The sequence below is a fragment of the Drosophila persimilis genome, unplaced genomic scaffold (assembly GCF_003286085.1).
Source record: "Drosophila persimilis strain 14011-0111.01,24,50 unplaced genomic scaffold, DperRS2 tig00002512-arrow-arrow-pilon, whole genome shotgun sequence".
NCBI classification, from domain to species: domain Eukaryota; kingdom Metazoa; phylum Arthropoda; class Insecta; order Diptera; family Drosophilidae; genus Drosophila; species Drosophila persimilis.
This window is the reverse complement of record NW_020825684.1, coordinates 17,897-38,022: the sequence shown is the minus strand read 5'-3', so window position 1 is coordinate 38,022 and position 20,126 is coordinate 17,897. Positions and strand designations below refer to the sequence as shown.

The 20,126-nt window shown below is 43.9% G+C and overlaps 1 protein-coding gene across 1 annotated transcript; it reads left to right on the top strand.

Moving 5' to 3' along the window:
- Positions 1 to 12,272: 12,272 nt before the first annotated feature.
- Positions 12,273 to 13,870, top strand: LOC113567217 (cytosol aminopeptidase-like). The gene is made up of 4 exons (XM_026994393.1): positions 12,273 to 12,297; positions 12,617 to 13,086; positions 13,140 to 13,604; positions 13,663 to 13,870. The coding sequence occupies exons 1-4, from the start codon at positions 12,273 to 12,275 to the stop codon at positions 13,759 to 13,761; spliced, it is 1,059 nt and encodes a 352-aa protein (XP_026850194.1). The 3' UTR covers positions 13,762 to 13,870.
- The last annotated feature ends 6,256 nt before the right edge of the window (positions 13,871 to 20,126 follow it).

Below are 20,126 nucleotides of genomic sequence, written 5' to 3'. Positions count from 1 at the left end.
AAACGAAAAATAAATGACGAATGTATTTCAGGAATAGTCAAACAAGTAGAAACAGTATGGCTATCCTCCGGCAGACGCCGCTAATATTAAACGACACAGAAAATCAGTCTGAGCGTGACGTCGGGCGCTGCGTAGCCTTCGCAAATTGATTTGTTCCTTTTGGCTATAAAAATGATCTGATCTGATCCAGATTCAGCAACCTGATAGATATGGTCATTATTTATGATTCTGCGTTTTTAGTTTTCTCGAATGTGCAATATTGTTGATGCAACAGATTTTCGTCCTTTGTGTGGGCGGAAGGGGGTGGGGCGAAATTTTGAGATATACGTTTTATAGTGAGATCTAACAGGAGTACGGACACTAAATTTGGTTACTCTAGCCTTAATACTCTCTGAGATTTGTGAATATCCCCAGATTTGCATCCTTTGCGGGGGCGGAAGGGGGTGTGGCGAAATTTTGAAACAAACTCGTCTCGGTCTGATATATTAGGAGTGTGGATACCAAATTTGGTTGCTCTAGCTTTTATAGTCTCTGAGATCTAGGCGCTAATGTTTTACTCTAAGCAGAGCCGCCTATGCTACGTGTGTGTTAGAGAGAGACAGGGCGAGAAAAAATGAAATTGTTTTCTTGATGCTGGCTATAATAGTAATACGATCCAACTCAGATTCTGCAGTCTAAAAGATATGGTCATTCTCTACGATTCTGCGTTTTTAGTTTTCTCGTATCTTTAAAATTGTGGATGCCACAGATTTTCGCCCTTTGTGGGGGCGGAAATGGGCGGGGCAAAGTTTTGAAATATTTTTGTAGCAGTGACATATCACAGAAGTCTGGATCCAAAACATCGTTGCTCTAGCTCTTATAGTCTTTGAGCACTAGGCGCTGAAGGGGACGGACAGACGGACAGACGGACAGACGGACGGACGGACAGACAGACAGGGCTCAATCGACTCGGCTATTGATGCTGATCAAGAATATATATACTTTATAGGGTCGGAAACGATTCCTTCTGGACGTTACACACATCCACTTTTACCACAAATCTAATATACCCCAATACTCATTTTGAGTATCGGGTATAAAAATACATAATTGCAGCGTACGAATTCTTAATATCCAACTCAATACCAGAATTTGCACAGAGCATATACATCAACAATAACGTAACAAAAATTAAACCACTGTCTTATTTGCAAACCAAAGAAATCGTAATAGAAAATACGCAATTAAATAATGTATTACATGTAAGCTTAATACTACTATTTGTCATAATCATAATAGGATTAAGCTACAAATTGTTTAGTCTAAGTAAAAGCAATGAGCCTAAAACCGACCCGCACATAGAAACATCCTTAGACGAAGACGAATCCCCAGCAGGCACAATTTTAGACGCTCCTGAACTATATCCAAGGATAATCGCCTGAGGACAGGCTTAAATCTAACAATGGGGGAGTGACATATCTATAGTCCATGCTCCGCATACCCTTGTCTATGTCTATTACCCTGCACCCACAATACTATAAACAATCCGACACTACTATAAACAATCCGACACTCTCAGCTCCGAAACCCCATAAACAATCTCACGCTCGAAATGGACCACGCGTAACCGATTGCAGGCAATGTAAACAAACACCCTAAGCTAGAAGTGGAACATAAAACAATAGATGCCGCATTAGAATCCAGCCGCACTAAAATCCAGCAGCACTAGAATCACGCCACTCTTCAGAGATCAATTACTAATCGATTCTCAAGAACCAATCAATCTGACCAATCCAAACCAATCTGACCAATCAGAGGCCCTATTCTCAGCCACCCCCAAGTAATGCAACACCGATCATACGCACCGGAAGTCTTTCATCAAAAGCCGGATTTCCCACATATCGATCGAGTCACGTACTCCATCTCCGAAGCCGAAGTCGAAGCCAACGCCTCCGAATCCAAATCCGAATCCCAAGCCGAGCATCATGATATAAATAGTCTACATTTGGGAAGGCAAATCAGTTCTGTTCAAGACAAACGTCAATCGCGACACCGTCGGAGAATTCAACAAAAGTTAATTCCATTCAAGACACCGGACATCAGTCATCGTCGGGGAAATAACTAATCAATGTGCACTAAGTTTAAGTGAAAGAATAAAATCTTTTTTTTAAAACGCAAACTGCAGTGTCGCATATTTAACTATATATATATTTATTTATTAATTCCCGAGTAAACACGTCCGCTTTAATCAATCGATTCTCAGTCAATAGCTCCAGCCCAACTTCTGCAAGTTCAGCTAAGCGGTACCGAACCAAAAGCTCGAAGATCGGATGATATTTGGAAACTTTAACTGCATAATCGGATGATCTTAGGAACTTTAACTGCATAATCGGATGATCTTTCGCCCAATTGAGCGAAATTTTGGTCAAGCTTTTAAGCTATGCTCTCCCTACGCTACGCTACTCTCTTGGGTCAAGGTAAACGTGACGTCTTCCGCTTAAATGCGTGCGCTGCGCGCCGACTCTCTTTAGAAAGCTTTTCGGAAAGCTTGCAGCTTACGATCCACTTTCGGAGTTACTATGTATCTGCACTTTTAAGCATTACCAAAAGAAAACTGTGCTTATCCGTGATGTTCCATACTCTGGACTGGACCAGCCCCATTTTTGGCTATTCAGTGTTTGAAGAGGTTGAGTGAGTCTGCAAAACTCTCATTCCCTAAAGCTGCTGAAGTTATTGACTCCGACTTCTATGTCGATGACATGTTGACTGGTGCTGGTTGCGTAGAGGAGTTAAAGACAATTAAGTCTGATGTGGCTCAGGTTCTTCAAGCCGCTGGGTTTGAATTGACTAAATGGTTTTCGAACTCACCTGAGGTCCCCGCATCCGAGAGCACAGTTAAACCGATAACGATCTCGGACTCAGAGTCAACTAAGGCGTTAGGAATATCGTGGCTGCCACACGAAGACGTCTTTAAGTTCCAAATTGACACGTCAGTTATCGGTCTCCGAGCGACAAAACGGAACATATTATCGGTGACATCAAAGCTGTTTGACCCCCTTGGCTTGTTAAGTCCTTTAGTAATTAAGGGAAAGATCCTACTGCAGGAGCTTTGGCTTAACAAGCTAGGTTGGGATGAGTCAATTCCAATGAACTTGGAAACAGCATGGAACTTATTAAAAGAATCCTTGGGTCAGTTGGAGAAGATTACCATACCTCGATTTGTGCATACTGATCTCATGTCACCGATTCAAGTACATGCCTTTGCCGACGCATCCATGAGAGCTTATGGAGCCTGCGTCTATATCCGTAGAAAGACTGCAGAAGGTTTCGAGGTCTCCTTGTTGACTGCAAAGTCGAAAGTAGCGCCACCCAAGACGAAAACGCTCCCAAGGCTTGAGTTATGTGCCGCTCACCTTCTAGCAGACCTTTGTCACCGAATCAAATCACTGCTCAAGGTTCCAATTGAGAACGTGATATTCTGGTCAGATTCAGAAGTTACTCTTCAACATTCGTTGCGAACTGAGTAGCGGAGATTCAAGAGTGGTCAAGTGAAGCTACGTGGCGGCATGTGCCAATAAAACAGAACCCAGCAGACATAGTTTCGAGAGGTTGTGACGTAGAGGAAATCGTGCAGTCGATCTGGTTTGGTGGACCAGAGTTCTTAAAGTTTGAAGAAGAGAGCTGGCCCAGAAATCCACACTTCGAGCCTTCCGAAGAAGAGATACAGATGGAAAGTCGGAAGAAATCGGTCGGACTGACCGTCGCGGCCAAGTCAAATTACATTAGTGGATGTAATCGAGGGATACTCGTCACACCTCAAACTGCTAAGAGTGTTCGTTTTCGTGTTCCGCTTCATCCGAAAATGCAAAGACAAAAGTCTCAACTTTGGAAAAATTCCGTCATCCGTAGAATACGACGAGGCGTTTCTAAAAATAGTCGAAATAACACAGAAAAATGAGTCTCAAGAAGATATTGAAAGGGTTCGTAAAGGCACCAAGTTAGGCCCCAGTCTTCAGCGCTTGAATCCCTTCATCCATGAAGAGGCTGGGACATGGTGCTCTTTTTCGTTGTTGCGAGTTGGAAGGCGACTAGTTAACGCTCCTATGTCATATAATGCCAAGTTTCCCTTTTTATTGACAAAACGCTCGCAGTTTGTGCGACATACGTTCGCTATCTGCATCAAACGAGTTTTCATGCCGGCCCACGAGCACTCGCATTTGGATAGTGAATGCTCAGGCGGTCTGCAGGGCGACAGTTAGGTCATGTATTCGTTGCTTTAAATGAGAGCCGCTACTCCAGACCCAAATGATGGGCAACTTACCCGCAGACCGGCTCCGTGCTCTCCGCCCATTTTCAGTATGTGGCGTTGATTTTTGTGGCCCAGTCTATACGACTCTGAAAATTCGTGGAAGGCCCCCTTATAAGTCCTACATAGCGTTATTGGTCTGTTTTGCGTCCAAGGCGGTTCATTTAGAAATTGTCTCCGATTTGACGACTAATTCCTTCTTGTTGGCATTCCAAAGGTTCGTCGGTCGTCGAGGATGTCCGCAACGCGTGAACTGCGACAACGCGACAAATTTCGTCGGAGCAAGTCGCCACTTCAGCGAACTGCGGAGGAAGATAGAGGCGGAAGCGGACGCGATACGCGAATTTGCGTCAAGAAGCAGGTGCGAGATTGCCTTCATACCGCCTCGAGCACCGCACATGGGCGGACTTTGGGAGGCCGGTGTGAAGTCTGCCAAGGGCCTACTCCTACGGGCAGTCGGAAGCGCTCTCCTCACCGCAGAGGAGCTGGAGACCGTGCTGGTCGGGATCGAGGCGGTACTCAACACGCGCCCGCTAGGACCCCTAAGCCCAGACCCAAGCGACGGAGACGCGCTGACTCCCGGGCACCTGCTGACAGGCGGGCCGCTCATCGCACCCCCAGCACCCAGGACCCCGGACCAGGAGGGTCTGAGCTGCTTAAAGCGATGGCGGCTTGTCTCGTCAGCCAGGCAAATGTTCTGGCAGCGATGGTCCCGGGAGTATGTGGTGGGATTGCAAATAAGATTCAAGTGGCACCAGGAGGAACCAAACATCAAGGAAGGCGACCTCGTAATCGTCGCCGAGGACAACCTGCCCCCTCAACAGGGGCTCCTCGGAAGGGTGGTCGGAACAACCGCCGGGCAGGACGGAAGGGTCAGAGTGGTCGACCTAAGGACGAGCAGCGGAGCCACGTTCAGGAGGCCAATCCACAAGTTGGCTCTTCTGCCACTGGTTTGAAGCCTTCCAGTCCTTCAACGGGGCCGGTGTAGCGCCATTTGGCGTATAATAATTGTTATTAGGATCGTATTTTATGAAGTCTAGTGTAAGTTAGGCTAGGGCAAACCGGGAGCGCAATAAAAGCTCGCTCTCTCGCTCTTGGCGAATTCGCCCCGCTTTGCCACCGTAGGTAAGATAGGCGCAGAAGAAATTGTTTGAATATATGAAGAGAAGTCGAGAAAAATCTATGAAAACGAACGCACGCACTCCTTTTTTTTTCGTCGTCGTAAAATACAAATTTGCAGTCACCCAAGTTTTTCGGTCTCTTTATTTTAGAAAAACTATTCTAAATTTTCAGGAATTAATGATGCAGTATCGAAACTTTAAAGGAATCATTTAGTCACGGCACTTTGTAACGGCAATGCCTTATTGTAAAATTAAAGCTTATTTTTCGCTGAAATATTTTAAAAGTTAGGCGTATGCCAAATAAATTGTATTCTCTAACGTGTAAACTTTTAATAGCACGGTTTTATTATATGTTCTTCTGTCTTCATTGTCGTATATCAATTAATGTGTGTTGGCATATCGATACTTGTCGAGGACAAGTATTCCAATTCCAAATAACAATGTGCTAGGTGTCTTTTTCGTACTGCTGTTAACGGAGTTATTAATGGCGTGCTCTACCTTGCTCATCAACCTATACCAATCGGCTTGCTCAAGGGGCTCTGACAGTTTTCCTAACATAGGAGTAAGAACACGATTCACCCGCTCCACTTGGCCATTCGCCTGCGGTGCACCTGTAGCTACCTTAATGTGCACTATCCCTCTCTCCTGCAGAAAACTAGAGAACTCTAACGAGGTGAAACAGGTCCCACGATCTGATATTATCCTAGTAGGGCGACTATAGAAATCAAAATATTTACTTAAGGCATCCTTCGCTTCCCGCGTGCTGGTACTATTAACCGGGAACAATTTGACAAACTTAGTGAATGCATCTATTACCACAAGGAGGTGTTTTCGCTTAGATCTAATACTCGGCAATGGACCCAAATGATCAACATGTAGGGTATGAAAAGGAACACACGACTTTGGGATACTATGGAGCGTTTTGTTATGGATTGTTTTAGGCATCGAGTGTAGTATACACGGTAGACAGTTTCTGATGAACCATGCCACTTTACTTCTCATTGACGGAAACCAGTAGGTCCTCAAAAGGTCACTCACGCACTTCTCTGCGGCCAGATGTCCTAGTTTTTCGTGTGACCGCCTTATCAACTGCTCTTCCATACACATTGGTACATAGAAACATAGTTTGTTTTCACAACTCCTCTTGTAAACAATACCATCTATCATTTCAAAATCTACTTCAATTCCATCCTCTAGCATTTTTCGAATCCTAACTACTTCCTTGTCTCGCATCTGTTCTGTTTGCAATATCAAATCAACATCTTCTGGCGTTGCACCTACTACCCCAACTATCAATGATTTTAGTAATCTTTCCTCCTGAAACTCTAACTTGTCCCTCTCTACTGTATCCTCAACACATTTTTTTCACTTTATCTGAATTCCTACTACTAATGTACTTTACTCCCCCCACCACATCGTTAACGCTTCCTCTACATTGGCTCAAATCTCTACTTTCAATCTTCGATCCATCCTCTTCCCTATATTCACTATTCTCTATGTTATCTCTACAATCACTACCAAGGTTCTCTCTATCATCAGACTTCCACCTATTTCCCAATCTACTTCCTACTGCACTTGATTCTCCACACTCAATCGCAGGGTTCTCTACTGTACTACTACGCTCTCTACTGATATTTAATTCTCTACACTTAATCACAGGGTTCTCTACGGTACCTCTATGCTCACTACCAGGGTTGTCTCTACTTACACTATTCCTTGTATATTGCTTTCTACTCTCATCTTTTTCTAAATTAGACTTTTCTAAACCGTATTTGACTAACCATCCTCTAACATATTCGTCACTTGATCTTGTCTGCTCAGCGCATCAACGTGCGCCATACTGGCCCCAGGTCTGTGCATAATGGAGTAATCATAGTTCTCTAACTCTAGGGACCACCGTGCTATCTTAGGACTAATTGACTTTCTGGTTAACGTCTGTACTAACGAATTACAATCCGTGATTATTTTGAAGGACCTATGCTCCAAATATGCTCTAAAACGCCTCAATGCATAAATTATAGCCAATGTCTCTAGTTCGAAACTGTGATAGCGTGATTCTCTTTCTGTTGTTTTGCCAGAATAATAGGACACAGGGTGCATCTTCCCAGGATTTGCCAACGCATTCTTAAGAGTTTCAAACGTCTTCACCTGTTCTCTATTCATGGGAAACGGACCACCTTCTTTTAACAACTGCACCAAGGGCTTAGCTTTCGTCGCAAATGACAACATGAAACGTCGAAAATACGAAAAGAATCCCAAGCATGAGTGCAGTGCTTTTACATTTTGAGGGACTGGGTATTTTTTCAAGGCCTCAATATGGGAATCACTAGGAACTATTCCGTTTTAATTAACTTTATACCCCAGGAAATCGATGTTTCGATTGACAAACCTACACTTTTTTAAATTTATCTCTAAATTTTGCTCGCTAAACCGAATGCATAGTCTTTTTAATATATCCATGTGTTCTTCAACTGTTTTAGTCGCTACTAATATATCATCCATGTACACTACAATGCTTTTGTTCCTAATAAAGTCTCTCAAGAGCTCCGAAATAAATCTTTGAAAAATAGCGGATCCATTTTTTAACCCAAAGGGCATTCTCAAGTACTCATACTGTCCTTGCGGTGTCACAAACGATGTATACGGAACTGATTTTTCTTCTACGCCTATTTGATGATACCCACTTTTCAAATCTATAATGGAAAAACAGCACTTGTTTTCTAAAAACTCAAGACAGTCCTCAATAAGGGGCAATGGGAAATTATCTTTAACAATTCGCTTGTTCAGACCACGGTAATCGACACACATTCGAAGTTCTCCTGATTTTTTATACCCGATACTCAAAATGAGTATTGGGGTATATTAGATTTGTGGTAAAAGTGGATGTGTGTAACGTCCAGAAGGAATCGTTTCCGACCCCATAAAGTATATATATTCTTGATCAGCATCAATAGCCGAGTCGATTGAGCCATGTCTGTCTGTCCGTCTGTCCGTCCGTCCGTCTGTCCGTCTGTCCGTCCCCTTCAGCGCCTAATGCTCAAAGACTATAAGAGCTAGAGCAACGATGTTTTGGATCCAGACTTCTGTGATATGTCACTGCTCCAAAAATATTTCAAAACTTTGCCCCGCCCACTTCCGCCCCCTCAAAAGGCGAAAATCTGTGGCATCCACAATTTTAAAGATACGAGAAAACAAAAAACGCAGAATCGTAGAGAATGACCATATCTTTTATACTGCAGAATCTGAATTGGATCGTATTATTATTATAGCCAGCATCAAGAAAACAATTTCATTTTTTCTCGCCCTGTCTCTCTCTAACACACACGTAGCATAGGCGGCTTTGCTTAGAGTAAAACATTAGCGCCTAGATCTCAGAGACTATAAAAGCTAGAGCAACCAAATTTGGTATCCACACTCCTAATATATCGGACCGAGACGAGTTTGTTTCAAAATTTTGCCACACCCCCTTCCGCCCCCGCAAAGGATGCAAGTCTGGGGATATTCACAAATCTCAGAGACTATTAAAGCTAGAGTAACCAAATTTAGTATCCGCACTCCTGTTAGATCTCACTATAAAACGTATATCTCAAAATTTCGCCCCACCCCCTTCCGCCACCACAAAGGACGAAAATCTGTTGCATCCACAATATTGCAGATTTGAGAAAACTAAAAACGCAGAATCATAGATACCGACCACATCTATCAGATTGCTGAATCTGGATCAGATTAGATCATTTTTATAGCCAAAGGAAACAAATCAATTTGCAGTGGCTACGCAGCGCGTGACGTCACGCTCAGACTGATTTTCTGTCTCTCTCGCACGCACTCTTTGTCGTGTCGTTTAATATTAGCGGCCTCTGCCGGAGGAGAGCCATACTGACTTAGTATCGGGTATAACTCTAGAGTTGCGGTGTCCGCAGCAACTCACAACGTTCCCCCTCGTTTTTTACTAGGACCAACGGGGAAGCATAAGGAGACTCACTATGACGGATTATTTTCTTTTCTAACAGATCATCTACTATTTCAGCTACTTTCTCTCTCTCATGGTAGGATAAACGACGCGGAGTACAATGAAATGGTGTTGTTTCTGTTACACGAATCTGCATCTGATACTTTGGTGGTGCTTTAAAGTCAAATTCTTTGTGTAAATAGTATGTCTTAATAACTTCCCTACACTTTTCTGCAATAGTGGGGCCAAATTCGAAACCTACGTTAATATGTTCCTCTTCATCAATCTCTACCGACGCACAAAAGTTACTGAATTCGTCGCCTTGATTCATATTCTCGATGACCATTTTGTCATTCCTTGAGTTTTCTTGTGTCTGATTTTTAAATGGATTAGAACGTTTGATTAGATCGCTTCTTTCTGATTGATTACCGTCTAACTTATCATATAGTCTTATGTTAATATTATTTTTACTTTCGGTGAATAAAGACGCGCAGGTTAAACTAATAGCTTTTTGCTTTAACGAACTTAATGGTGTGTGTTGCTTCGCATTGATATTTTTCTTATGAACTAATTTTACTTCAATAACTTTAAGGGCATCGCGTCCCAACAATACCGGCAAAGGCAGCATGTTATCATCTACGATGTTTAATAAAACGATATATTTCTTTGTGCAAAATTCAATATGGCACTTAAATTTTCCCCATATGGGAATTGGTTGTCCTCCTAGTCCAAAGTATTTCCTAACTTCATTATAGGCTTCAACTATAGCCGACTTCGGTATCAAAGACTTATGAATAAAACTTACAGGGCTACCTGTATCAAATAGACTAAAAATACTGACGCCTCTTTGTTCACCAAACGGAAGTCATAAAGTGATGAACTGGACAGCCGCTAAATCGTCGTTTTTTTTTTCTCCTGGTCGCTCCTCATCTTGAACTGCAGCTACCCTAGTGGCCATCTTTCGTTTCGGGCACTGCGAATATAGGTGGCTGGTACTCCAACAGTTAAAACATGCCCCATCCGGTCTCTTTGGCTGACTGCATTCCTTCATAACGTGCCCAAATTGCCGACAGTTGTAGCAACGCATTGCGCCACCACCTTGCTGCTGCCCAACTGCCATACTCACATTTAGTTTTCCCTTTGTCATACCTTCGCTACGAATTGCTACGACGCCAGGAGCTCTTCTGACCTTATCATAGGTGACCATCTTGTCACGCAACTCGTTGAGTGTGATGCAGTATAGCATGGATGCTGCCATGCCCGTCTTGTCCTGCAGTCCCTCTACGATGAATTTGACCACATCGCTCGTGGCCATGTCTGCTTGCGACGCTATGCTGCACATTGCGACGAAATATTGCAATGCGCTTTCATTATTTGCAATTTTCCGTGCCTCCAGTCGCTTTCCAATGTCCCACGCTGTCACTTTCTGCTCAAAGACGTTGAGCAATTCTGCTCGCATCAATTGCCAAGTCAAAGGCGCCACATGTTCGATGTACGCCTTCGCCGATCCGCCTAGCAGCCGCTTCGCTAATATCCAGCATTTTGACTCGGATACACCATGGAAATTCATAATGTCCTCAAAGTTACTTATCCAACTGGTTACAGCCTGGTCGTCATCTCCAGAAAATGGACGCATCAGCGCCTCAATGTGTGTCAAGTCGATGCAATCTCTCGGCGTTTCCAACTCCATAGCCTCTTTCTCCGTTTTCAATATGCTTAATTTGAGATCAGCTAAGCGCTTGCGAGAAACGGCGCGATTCTTCTTCGTATTCATCTGATCGCATGGTCAATTTCGAACACGCGTTGTCTTGTCGCGGCATGAATGCTTCTCGAGCCTTCTGCACATTTTCACCATGTTCTTCTGGCGCCGCTTTTACTGCGTGTTGTGCACTACGGTTGTCTCTATCTATCTCGCGCTCAACCGGGACTGCAAAAATGTCTGCCTGCATAGTCTCGTCTGCGCTTGGCGCCGTATTTCCTAGCTCATGCGTGTCTTCCATGATTTTTTTCACTGCTGTACGTAATTGGTGTATGTTGGCATCTTGATCAAAATATACGTTTTGCCTACGCAATATGGCGCTAAGTTCACTTTTGGTTTTCGCTCTTATGTCTGCATAGTTCATCGCAGAGTTTTATTTATTTATTTATTTTTTTTTTTTTGGGCAAACCCCACACCTGATATGTAAACTTTTAATAGCACGGTTTTATTATATGTTCTTCTGTCTTCATTGTCGTATATCAATTAATGTGTGTTGGCATATCGATACTTGTCGAGGACAAGTATCGATATATCGAGTACATTGGTATTTCTTATAATACTATCGATGAGTAACTCTTAAACTAATATTCAAATCTTATAAACTAATATTCATATCTTACAAACGTTTTGATTTTAAAAACCTTTCTTTTGTATCACCCACTTATACAAAAAAGATTCTTTAACGAGCGGGAACGAAGTAAACTCTGAATTATGCTCGCACTTGTCATGAGATAGGAGAGTGGAACTTTTCTCCCTCTCTCTCTTTCTTACACACAAGCCCGCCGTTCTGTCTCGCTTCCCTCCGCTAGAGCGAACACACTGCACGAGAAAGAGTGTGTGAGATGGATAGAGAGATCGAGAGAGAATGAGTAAGCGCGTGGAAGGCGATTTGGTCGTTATGGCTATAATAACGATCCGATCTCATCCACATTTAACAGTCTAGTAAATATGGCGTTCTCTACGATTCTGCGTTAATTGTGAATTCCACAGATTTTTGGTCTTTGTGGAAGCGGACGGGTCCAGGTGTCTGGATATACAATTTGGTTGCTCTAGCTTTCATGGTCTCTGATATCTAGGTGCTCATCAAGGACGCTCATAGGACGAAAAGGCTTCCTTCTGGAAGTTACACTCATCCAGAGCCACATCTATTTGAGTACCATGGCCCTTCAAGAGTTCATGATTTGTTAGCCCCATTTGTCAAAGATATACATACATAGATATGTTTACTCCTCCGAGGACAGACAAACCAAAACAGTAGTGAGTGAAGGGCCGATGTCCACTCGTTTTTAGATACTGATCCTTTCGAATTTCCTGAATGTACCGACCAAATAGCCCTTGAAGTGAGTGTCACTTTCTCATGGAGTACATTCATCGCCTCAATTTGGCATTCTCTATTGCTAGAAATTGAACACGAAATACGTATCTAGAATATTGTGATATTTGGTACTTTGTGTGGGCTTAACGAAAAAAATAGCTTGCAGCGCCTGCGACCACGTCCCCAGGCTATCCAGCGTCGCTGGACTTATACGCAAGAAAAGACGAGGTCTGCGACCTCGAAGGATGGCGCATTGGTCTGCAGAAGGCAGCCGCCCAGAACCTGACGAGACAGCTGCAGGAGATGCCCTCCAACCTCCTCACACCCACAGCTTTTGCGCAGAATGTCGTCGAGGTGCTGTGCAAATCCGGTGTCAATGTGGAGGTCAAGGTCGAGGGCTGGGCCGAGAGCCAGTCAATGCACGCCTTCCTGGCTGTGGGCAAGGCCTCGTGCGAGCTACCCATCTTCCTGGAGCTGAGTTACTACGGCAGCTGTGCCGAGGAGCGCCCCATTGTGCTGGTGGGCCAAGGCGTGACTTACGATGCTGGAGGATTGTGCCTGAAAGAGAAACATGAGCTCTTCCATATGCGTGGCGACATGACCGGGGCCGCCGTTGTGGTGGCCTGTTGTCGAGCTGTGGCTGGCCTGCGTTTACCGGTAAGTACTCAGGACAGAAATGATATCTCCTTGAATAATAATGCTGTTCTTAGGTCAACATTCGCGGCCTGATACCTCTTTGTGAAAACGTAGTGGGCTGCAATTCGGTCCGTACTGGGGACATGGTCAAGTCCATGAACGGCAAGACCATCGAGATCCAGTGCACCGATCACGAGGATGTACTGGTCCTGGCAGACGCCCTGCTGTATGCGCAAAACTTCTGTCCCAAGTGCATCATTGACGTCGGCACCTGCTCGGGCTACATGCGCCAGGCCCTGGATGAGTCGGCTGCGGGGGTCTTTACCAACTCGGAGATCCTGTGGCAGCAGATCAAGCACGCCAGCATGCATACCGGAGATCGTGTGTGGCGCTTCCCATTGTGGAAATATTACAGCAAGGCCGTGCGTGCCGGGGGACGAAGCGATGTGCAGAACTATGGCATTGACCGAGGTGGACGTCCCAGCAAGGCCGCTGCCTTTCTCCGTGAGTATGTGCCCTGTGGCCAGTGGATGCATATTGTGAGTATTGTGGGGCGCTTTGTTTGGGCGCAGAGCTTATGGACTTTCTCCCTCAAAGGATGCCACAAATGTTATGGTGACAAAGGGCTTCGAATACGAGTATCTGCGCAAGGGAATGGCCGCCCGACCCGAACACTGGTGGAGTTTATTGATCTGACGATTTGCAAGGATACGGCCCCACGTTTGGCCAAGTAATCAATCTCTAACGGGAATCCAATGTTATATATATTTTTTACTGTGTTTTTTGACGATGCCACACACGAACACAAAATTATACTTGAGCTATTTATTTATTTATTTATTAAATTAACAATTATCTGTTAATAATGGTACTTAGTTACTAAAGGCGGAAAAAGATAAGTTTAAAGTTAGCTAAATTTAAATGATTATAAATATTGCATGCAATTAGTTTAAGAGACAGTTCAGGGGATAGGGTTTGACAGAGGGAGTTATAATTATAGCATAAAACCCTAAAAGGTTCATGATCAGCATAATTAGACCTACATATGGGTAGACGGATAGGCCTAAAAGTACGGGTAGGTCTAGATGGAACGGCCAAGTCAATCTGACCCACGAGATTTTGGGAGTCAACAGTCCCAAGAAGGAGCTTGTGCACGAACATTACGCCATTGCATATTCTGCGATGGTGCAACGACGGCAGGTCAATAAGATTTAGCCTAGACCGGTAGGGTGGCAAGATTCTACCTGAGTCCCAGTTAAAGTTCCGGGCAAAAATTAAAAATTGCTTTTGCACGGATTCAATAACAGCCTGCTGTACTTTATACTGCGGGCTCCACACACAAGAACAATACTCCAATATAGGACGTACTAATGAGATGTACAGTTGTTTCGTAACGTACGGGTCGTCAAACTCCTTGGACCAACGCTCGATGAACGCTAAAACACCCTTAGCTTTATTTACAGTTGCAGCTATATGGGTGTTAAAACACATCTTATGATCAGAAAGGATTCCGAGGTCATTTGAACTCGAAATTCGCTCAAGGACATGATTTCCTAGAACATATGGGAGCGCGAACAATGAGGAGCGCGACGGTAAAATGTCATAAGTTTGCATTTGGAAAGGTTCAGAAAAAGAAGATTAGTTGAACACCACAATAGTAGTTCACTTAGATCAAGTTGAAGGCGTGTGTGCAAATACCAATCAGAGTAAGAAAGACAGATTTTGACATCATCAGCATACATTAGTGTAGTAGAGTATGTTATAACTTTAGGAAGGTCATTCACAAATAAAACGAGGGGGAACGTTGTGAGTTGCTGCGGACACCGCAACTCTACAGTTATACCCGATACTTAGTCAGTATGGCTTTCCTCCGGCAGACGCCGCTAATATTAAACGACACGACAAAAAGTGCGTGCGAGAGAGACAGAAAATCAGGCTGAGCGTGACGTCGGGCGCTGCGTAGCCAATGCAAATTGATTTGTTCCTTTTGGCTATAAAAATTATCTGATCTGATCCAGACTCAGCAATCTGATAGATATGGTCATTCTCTATGATTCTGCGTTTTTAGTTTTCTCAAATCTGCAATATTGTGGATGCAACAGATTTTCGTCCTTTGTGGGGGCGGATGGGGGTGGGGCGAAATTCTGAGATATACGTTTTATAGTGACATCTTAAAGCAGTGTGTGTACCAAATTTGGTTACTCTAGCCTTAATATTCTCTGAGATTTGTGGTTGCCTCAGATTTTCGTCCTTTGCGGGGGCGGAAGGGGGTGTGGCGAAATTTGGACATGAAACGGTCAAGGTCCGATATCACAGGAGTGTGGATACCAAATTTGGTTGCTCTGGCTTTTATAGGTTCTGAGATCCTTGAACTCATATTTTGCAATTGGCAAAACCGACCATGAAACCTGTGTGTTAGAGTGAGACAGAGCGAGAAAGAGTGAAATTGTTTTCGTGATTCTGGCTGTAATAATTATACGATCTGGTTCAGATTTTGCACTCTAGAAGATATAGTCATCTTCTACGATTCTGCGTTTTTAGTTTTCTCGTATCGTCGAAATTGTGGATGCCACAGATTTTCGCCCTTTGTGGGGGCGGAAGTGGGCGGGGCAAAGTTTTGAAATATTTTTGGAGCAGTGACATATCACAGAAGTCTGGATCCAAAACATCGTTACTCTAGCTCTTATAGTCTTTGAGCATTAGGCGCTGAAGGGGACGGACAGACGGACAGACAGACATGGCTCAATCGACTCGGCTATTGATGCTGATCAAGAATATATATACTTTATAGGGTCGGAAACGATTCCTTCTGGACGTTACACACATCCACTTTTACCACAAATCTAATATACCCCAATACTCATTTTGAGTATCGGGTATAAAAAATGAACAGAAGCGGGCCCAGATGACTTCCCTGTGGCACACCTGAAGTAACATTTACAGTATTTGACAACACGTTAGAAAACAAAACACGTTGAGTACGGTTAGAGAGATAGGACAAAATCCAATCTAGAAGATTCGTTGGGAACCCTAATAAAGAGAGCTTGTGAATAAGCAGAGCATGGTTCACAGAATCGAATGCCTTGCTGAAGTCAGTAAAAACTACATCCGTCTGCAAACCAATTTGAAAACCACGGGTGGATTAGGTTAGAAAACTCAAGAAGGTTAGTCGATGTTGAACGATGTCTGAAAAAACCGTGTTGCGACGGAGATATCAAGCTGCAACAAAGATGTTGAAGTTGCCGGGTGACCAGGAACTCAAGAAGCTTCGGGATGGCGGAAAGCTTTGCGATACCGCGATAGTTTTCAATGTTTGATCTTGAACCTTTTTTGTAAAGCGGAATGATATAGGACTCATTCCAAATTACTGGGAGACAAGACTGTTCCAAGGAGAGGTTGAAGAGAAAGGTCAAGGGTTTGCAAAGGGACTGGGCACAGTGTTTTAAGATGCAACTTGGTACCTTATCTGGACCCGCAGAAAACGACATGTCCATAGATGACAAACCTTCCAGAACAACGCTTTCCTCGAAAAAGGGCAGAAAAATGCTGTTAGCTTGAGGTAGCTGGTACGGATACGGAGTGGATGCGTTGTAAATATGAGACAAGTACGTTGTTTGGAAAAAGTTAGCGAATAAATTTGCAATACCAACAGCAGAAGCTTCTGTTTTGGTCTGGTAATGAAGGGACGGAGGAAAACCGTTTGACTTGCGCTTAGAGTTAACGAACGAATAGAATTTTTTAGGATCACTACGAAAGTTTCTACTGCATTGTGAAAGGTAATGATTATAACACTGACTATTGACGGCAAGGAATAGAGAGCGAGCGGAGGAGTATACAGCTAAGGCCAACGTGGAGCCCGACTTCTGGTACTTTTTATAGAGCCGGGATTTATTATTTTTTAAGTATGACAAATACTTGGAGAACCAGGGAGGCTTGGACGATACAGGTACAGTGATATCTGGAACAAACGTATTTAGGGCGGAGTAAATGAACTATAAAACGAGTTAACAGTTGCATCTATGTTCGGTAATGAATAAAGAAACGACCAATCAACACGCGAGAGATGTAGATCTAAATCGATAAAGTTTGTTTTGCGAAAACACTTTATGTGACAAGGAGCGATGGAACTGTCAGCACCTCCAGATTGTGTACACTCCAGTGATATCAACAAAGTTGGATGGTAAGGATCTTCAGGGAGAGATATTGGGCTTGCTCTAGATACCGTAGCAAGAGAACCATCGTTAACAAAAACGAGGTCAAGAAGTCTGTCCCTAATGTTTTTAACGGCATTAATTTGGACAAGGGAAATATCCGTTAGCCCATTGAAAAAGTCGTACCTATGGTCCTGGAAAAGGAAAAATTTATCAGCCACAAATATGATTAAAAAGGGCTCTCAAAATACTTACCGCCAGCCATTCAGACACACACACACACACATCCATTACACTTGGGCGGCCGGACATGTGCCGTTCGAGTAGGCGTGTCATCGACCGCCATTGCCCACTGCTGGTGGCCGGACCAGTGCCACTCGCCCTACATTAGGGCCACAATTGCCGACGCACACACACACTCACATCCATTTCACTTTGGCGGCCGGACCTGTGTCGCCACAGTAATATGTGTGCCATCTACTCCTGGCTCCCAGCTGGTGGCCGGACCAGTGCCACTGGTTCTCCAAGAGGGCAGCCACAGCCACAACGACGACGAGGTGCTAATTGCAGCTACCTCTGACGACTTCGTATGACGCCAATTTCGACGACCAGGGGGGACGACGGGGTCGGCCGGTATGCAACGCAATGTCTTTACAAGCATTGTGTTTTGCTATGCCGGCCGATGCTTCTTGTCTTCCCTGTAATTATAGAAAAAGATATAGACATTATTTTAAATTGTTATGTTTATTGTAATATTGTAAACGTAAATCAATTGTACCTGTTTTGTCTCGTCTTTGTTCCAGTGTAGTATCTCTTTTATTACCTGTTTTTCCGTCGTCTCCACTCCAGTCTACAACTTATCTGTATTGTTATTTCTGCAAGTGCTTGTCTCTTTTTTATTTAGTGTCTTTCCTCTTATTTTCCACGCAAAGCACCTGCATTGTTTACCTTTTCTCTTTATCTATTCCTCACCCCTTCTTCCCCCTTCTCACCACACTACAAAATTATTACAATCTGTGATAAATCTTCGGCGGCAACGGTGCTGACAATTGATTATCGGTTTCGTAATCGATTTTCAAATCAGCATCAGTTGCCGCCACACCCCACCACTACGGCCTAAATTGAGCCAAAAATGCTAGTCTTCGCATAAATCAACTACGCCCCCTATAAACTGCCCGCCCACATGTACATGTTACATTCCTAGTCGTCTGCCTGTCTAGTAGAGGGGACTGAAGACCACATACCGCATTACAGCCAACAAAACATCAAGTTGACAAACTCACAGGGGATTGCAAATCAAATTTTAAGTTAGGGAGAATTACAAAGAAGAGACAGCATACTTTTGAGCGTGGCCCCACTTTACTTTCTTGACTCACACCACACACACACACACTTGACACCCTCTTGTCAATTCGTACTTTTGGAGCCTTTTGCCCCGATCGTGGAATAGTCTCGAGTCTGGATCTCTATCCAAAAGAAAAGTCGTGTCGTGAACGTTGTGGAGTCGAGTCGTGTTCGAGGTTTAGTCTCTCCGTCAAAGTGCCGAATATTTTGTCTCTCTCTTTTTCTCTTTTTCCCTTTCCCACCCTGCTGACTGCGGGCCTAGTCGAGGTTACAAGTGTTTCGTTGCTGCAGTTTATATGTTTGTAAATTATTGTGCCATCAAATGTACCAGTGTGTTTGAGTGTCGTTTAAAGTTGAATTGTAAAAACAAACAAAAACGAGGGGGAACGTTGTGAGTTGCTGCGTACCGCAACTCTACATTTATACCCGATACTTAGTCAGTATGGCTCTCCTCCGGCAGAGGCCGCTAATATTAATCGACATGACAAAGAGTGACAAAGAGAGACAAACTAATAGCTTTTTGCTTTAACGAACTTAATGGTGTGTGTTGCTTCGCATTGATATTTTTCTTATGAACTAATTTTACTTCAATAACTTTAAGGGCATCGCGTCCCAACAATACCGGCAAAGGCAGCATGTTATCATCTACGATGTTTAATAAAACGATATATTTCTTTGTGCAAAATTCAATATGGCACTTAAATTTTCCCCATATGGGAATTGGTTGTCCTCCTAGTCCATAGTATTTCCTAACTTCATTATAGGCTTCAACTATAGCCGACTTCGGTATCAAAGACTTATGAATAAAACTTACAGGGCTACCTGTATCAAATAGACTAAAAATACTGACGCCTCTTTGTTCACCAAACGGAAGTCATAAAGTGATGAACTGGACAGCCGCTAAATCGTCGTTTTTTTTTCTCCTGGTCGCTCCTCATCTTGAACTGCAGCTACCCTAGTGGCCATCTTTCGTTTCGGGCACTGCGAATATAGGTGGCTGGTACTCCAACAGTTAAAACATGCCCCATCCGGTCTCTTTGGCTGACTGCATTCCTTCATAACGTGCCCAAATTGCCGACAGTTGTAGCAACGCATTGCGCCACCACCTTGCTGCTGCCCAACTGCCATACTCACATTTAGTTTTCCCTTTGTCATACCTTCGCTACGAATTGCTACGACGCCAGGAGCTCTTCTGACCTTATCATAGGTGACCATCTTGTCACGCAACTCGTTGAGTGTGATGCAGTATAGCATGGATGCTGCCATGCCCGTCTTGTCCTGCAGTCCCTCTACGATGAATTTGACCACATCGCTCGTGGCCATGTCTGCTTGCGACGCTATGCTGCACATTGCGACGAAATATTGCAATGCGCTTTCATTATTTGCAATTTTCCGTGCCTCCAGTCGCTATCCAATGTCCCACGCTGTCACTTTCTGCTCAAAGACGTTGAGCAATTCTGCTCGCATCAATTGCCAAGTCAAAGGCGCCACATGTTCGATGTACGCCTTCGCCGATCCGCCTAGCAGCCGCTTCGCTAATATCCAGCATTTTGACTCGGATACACC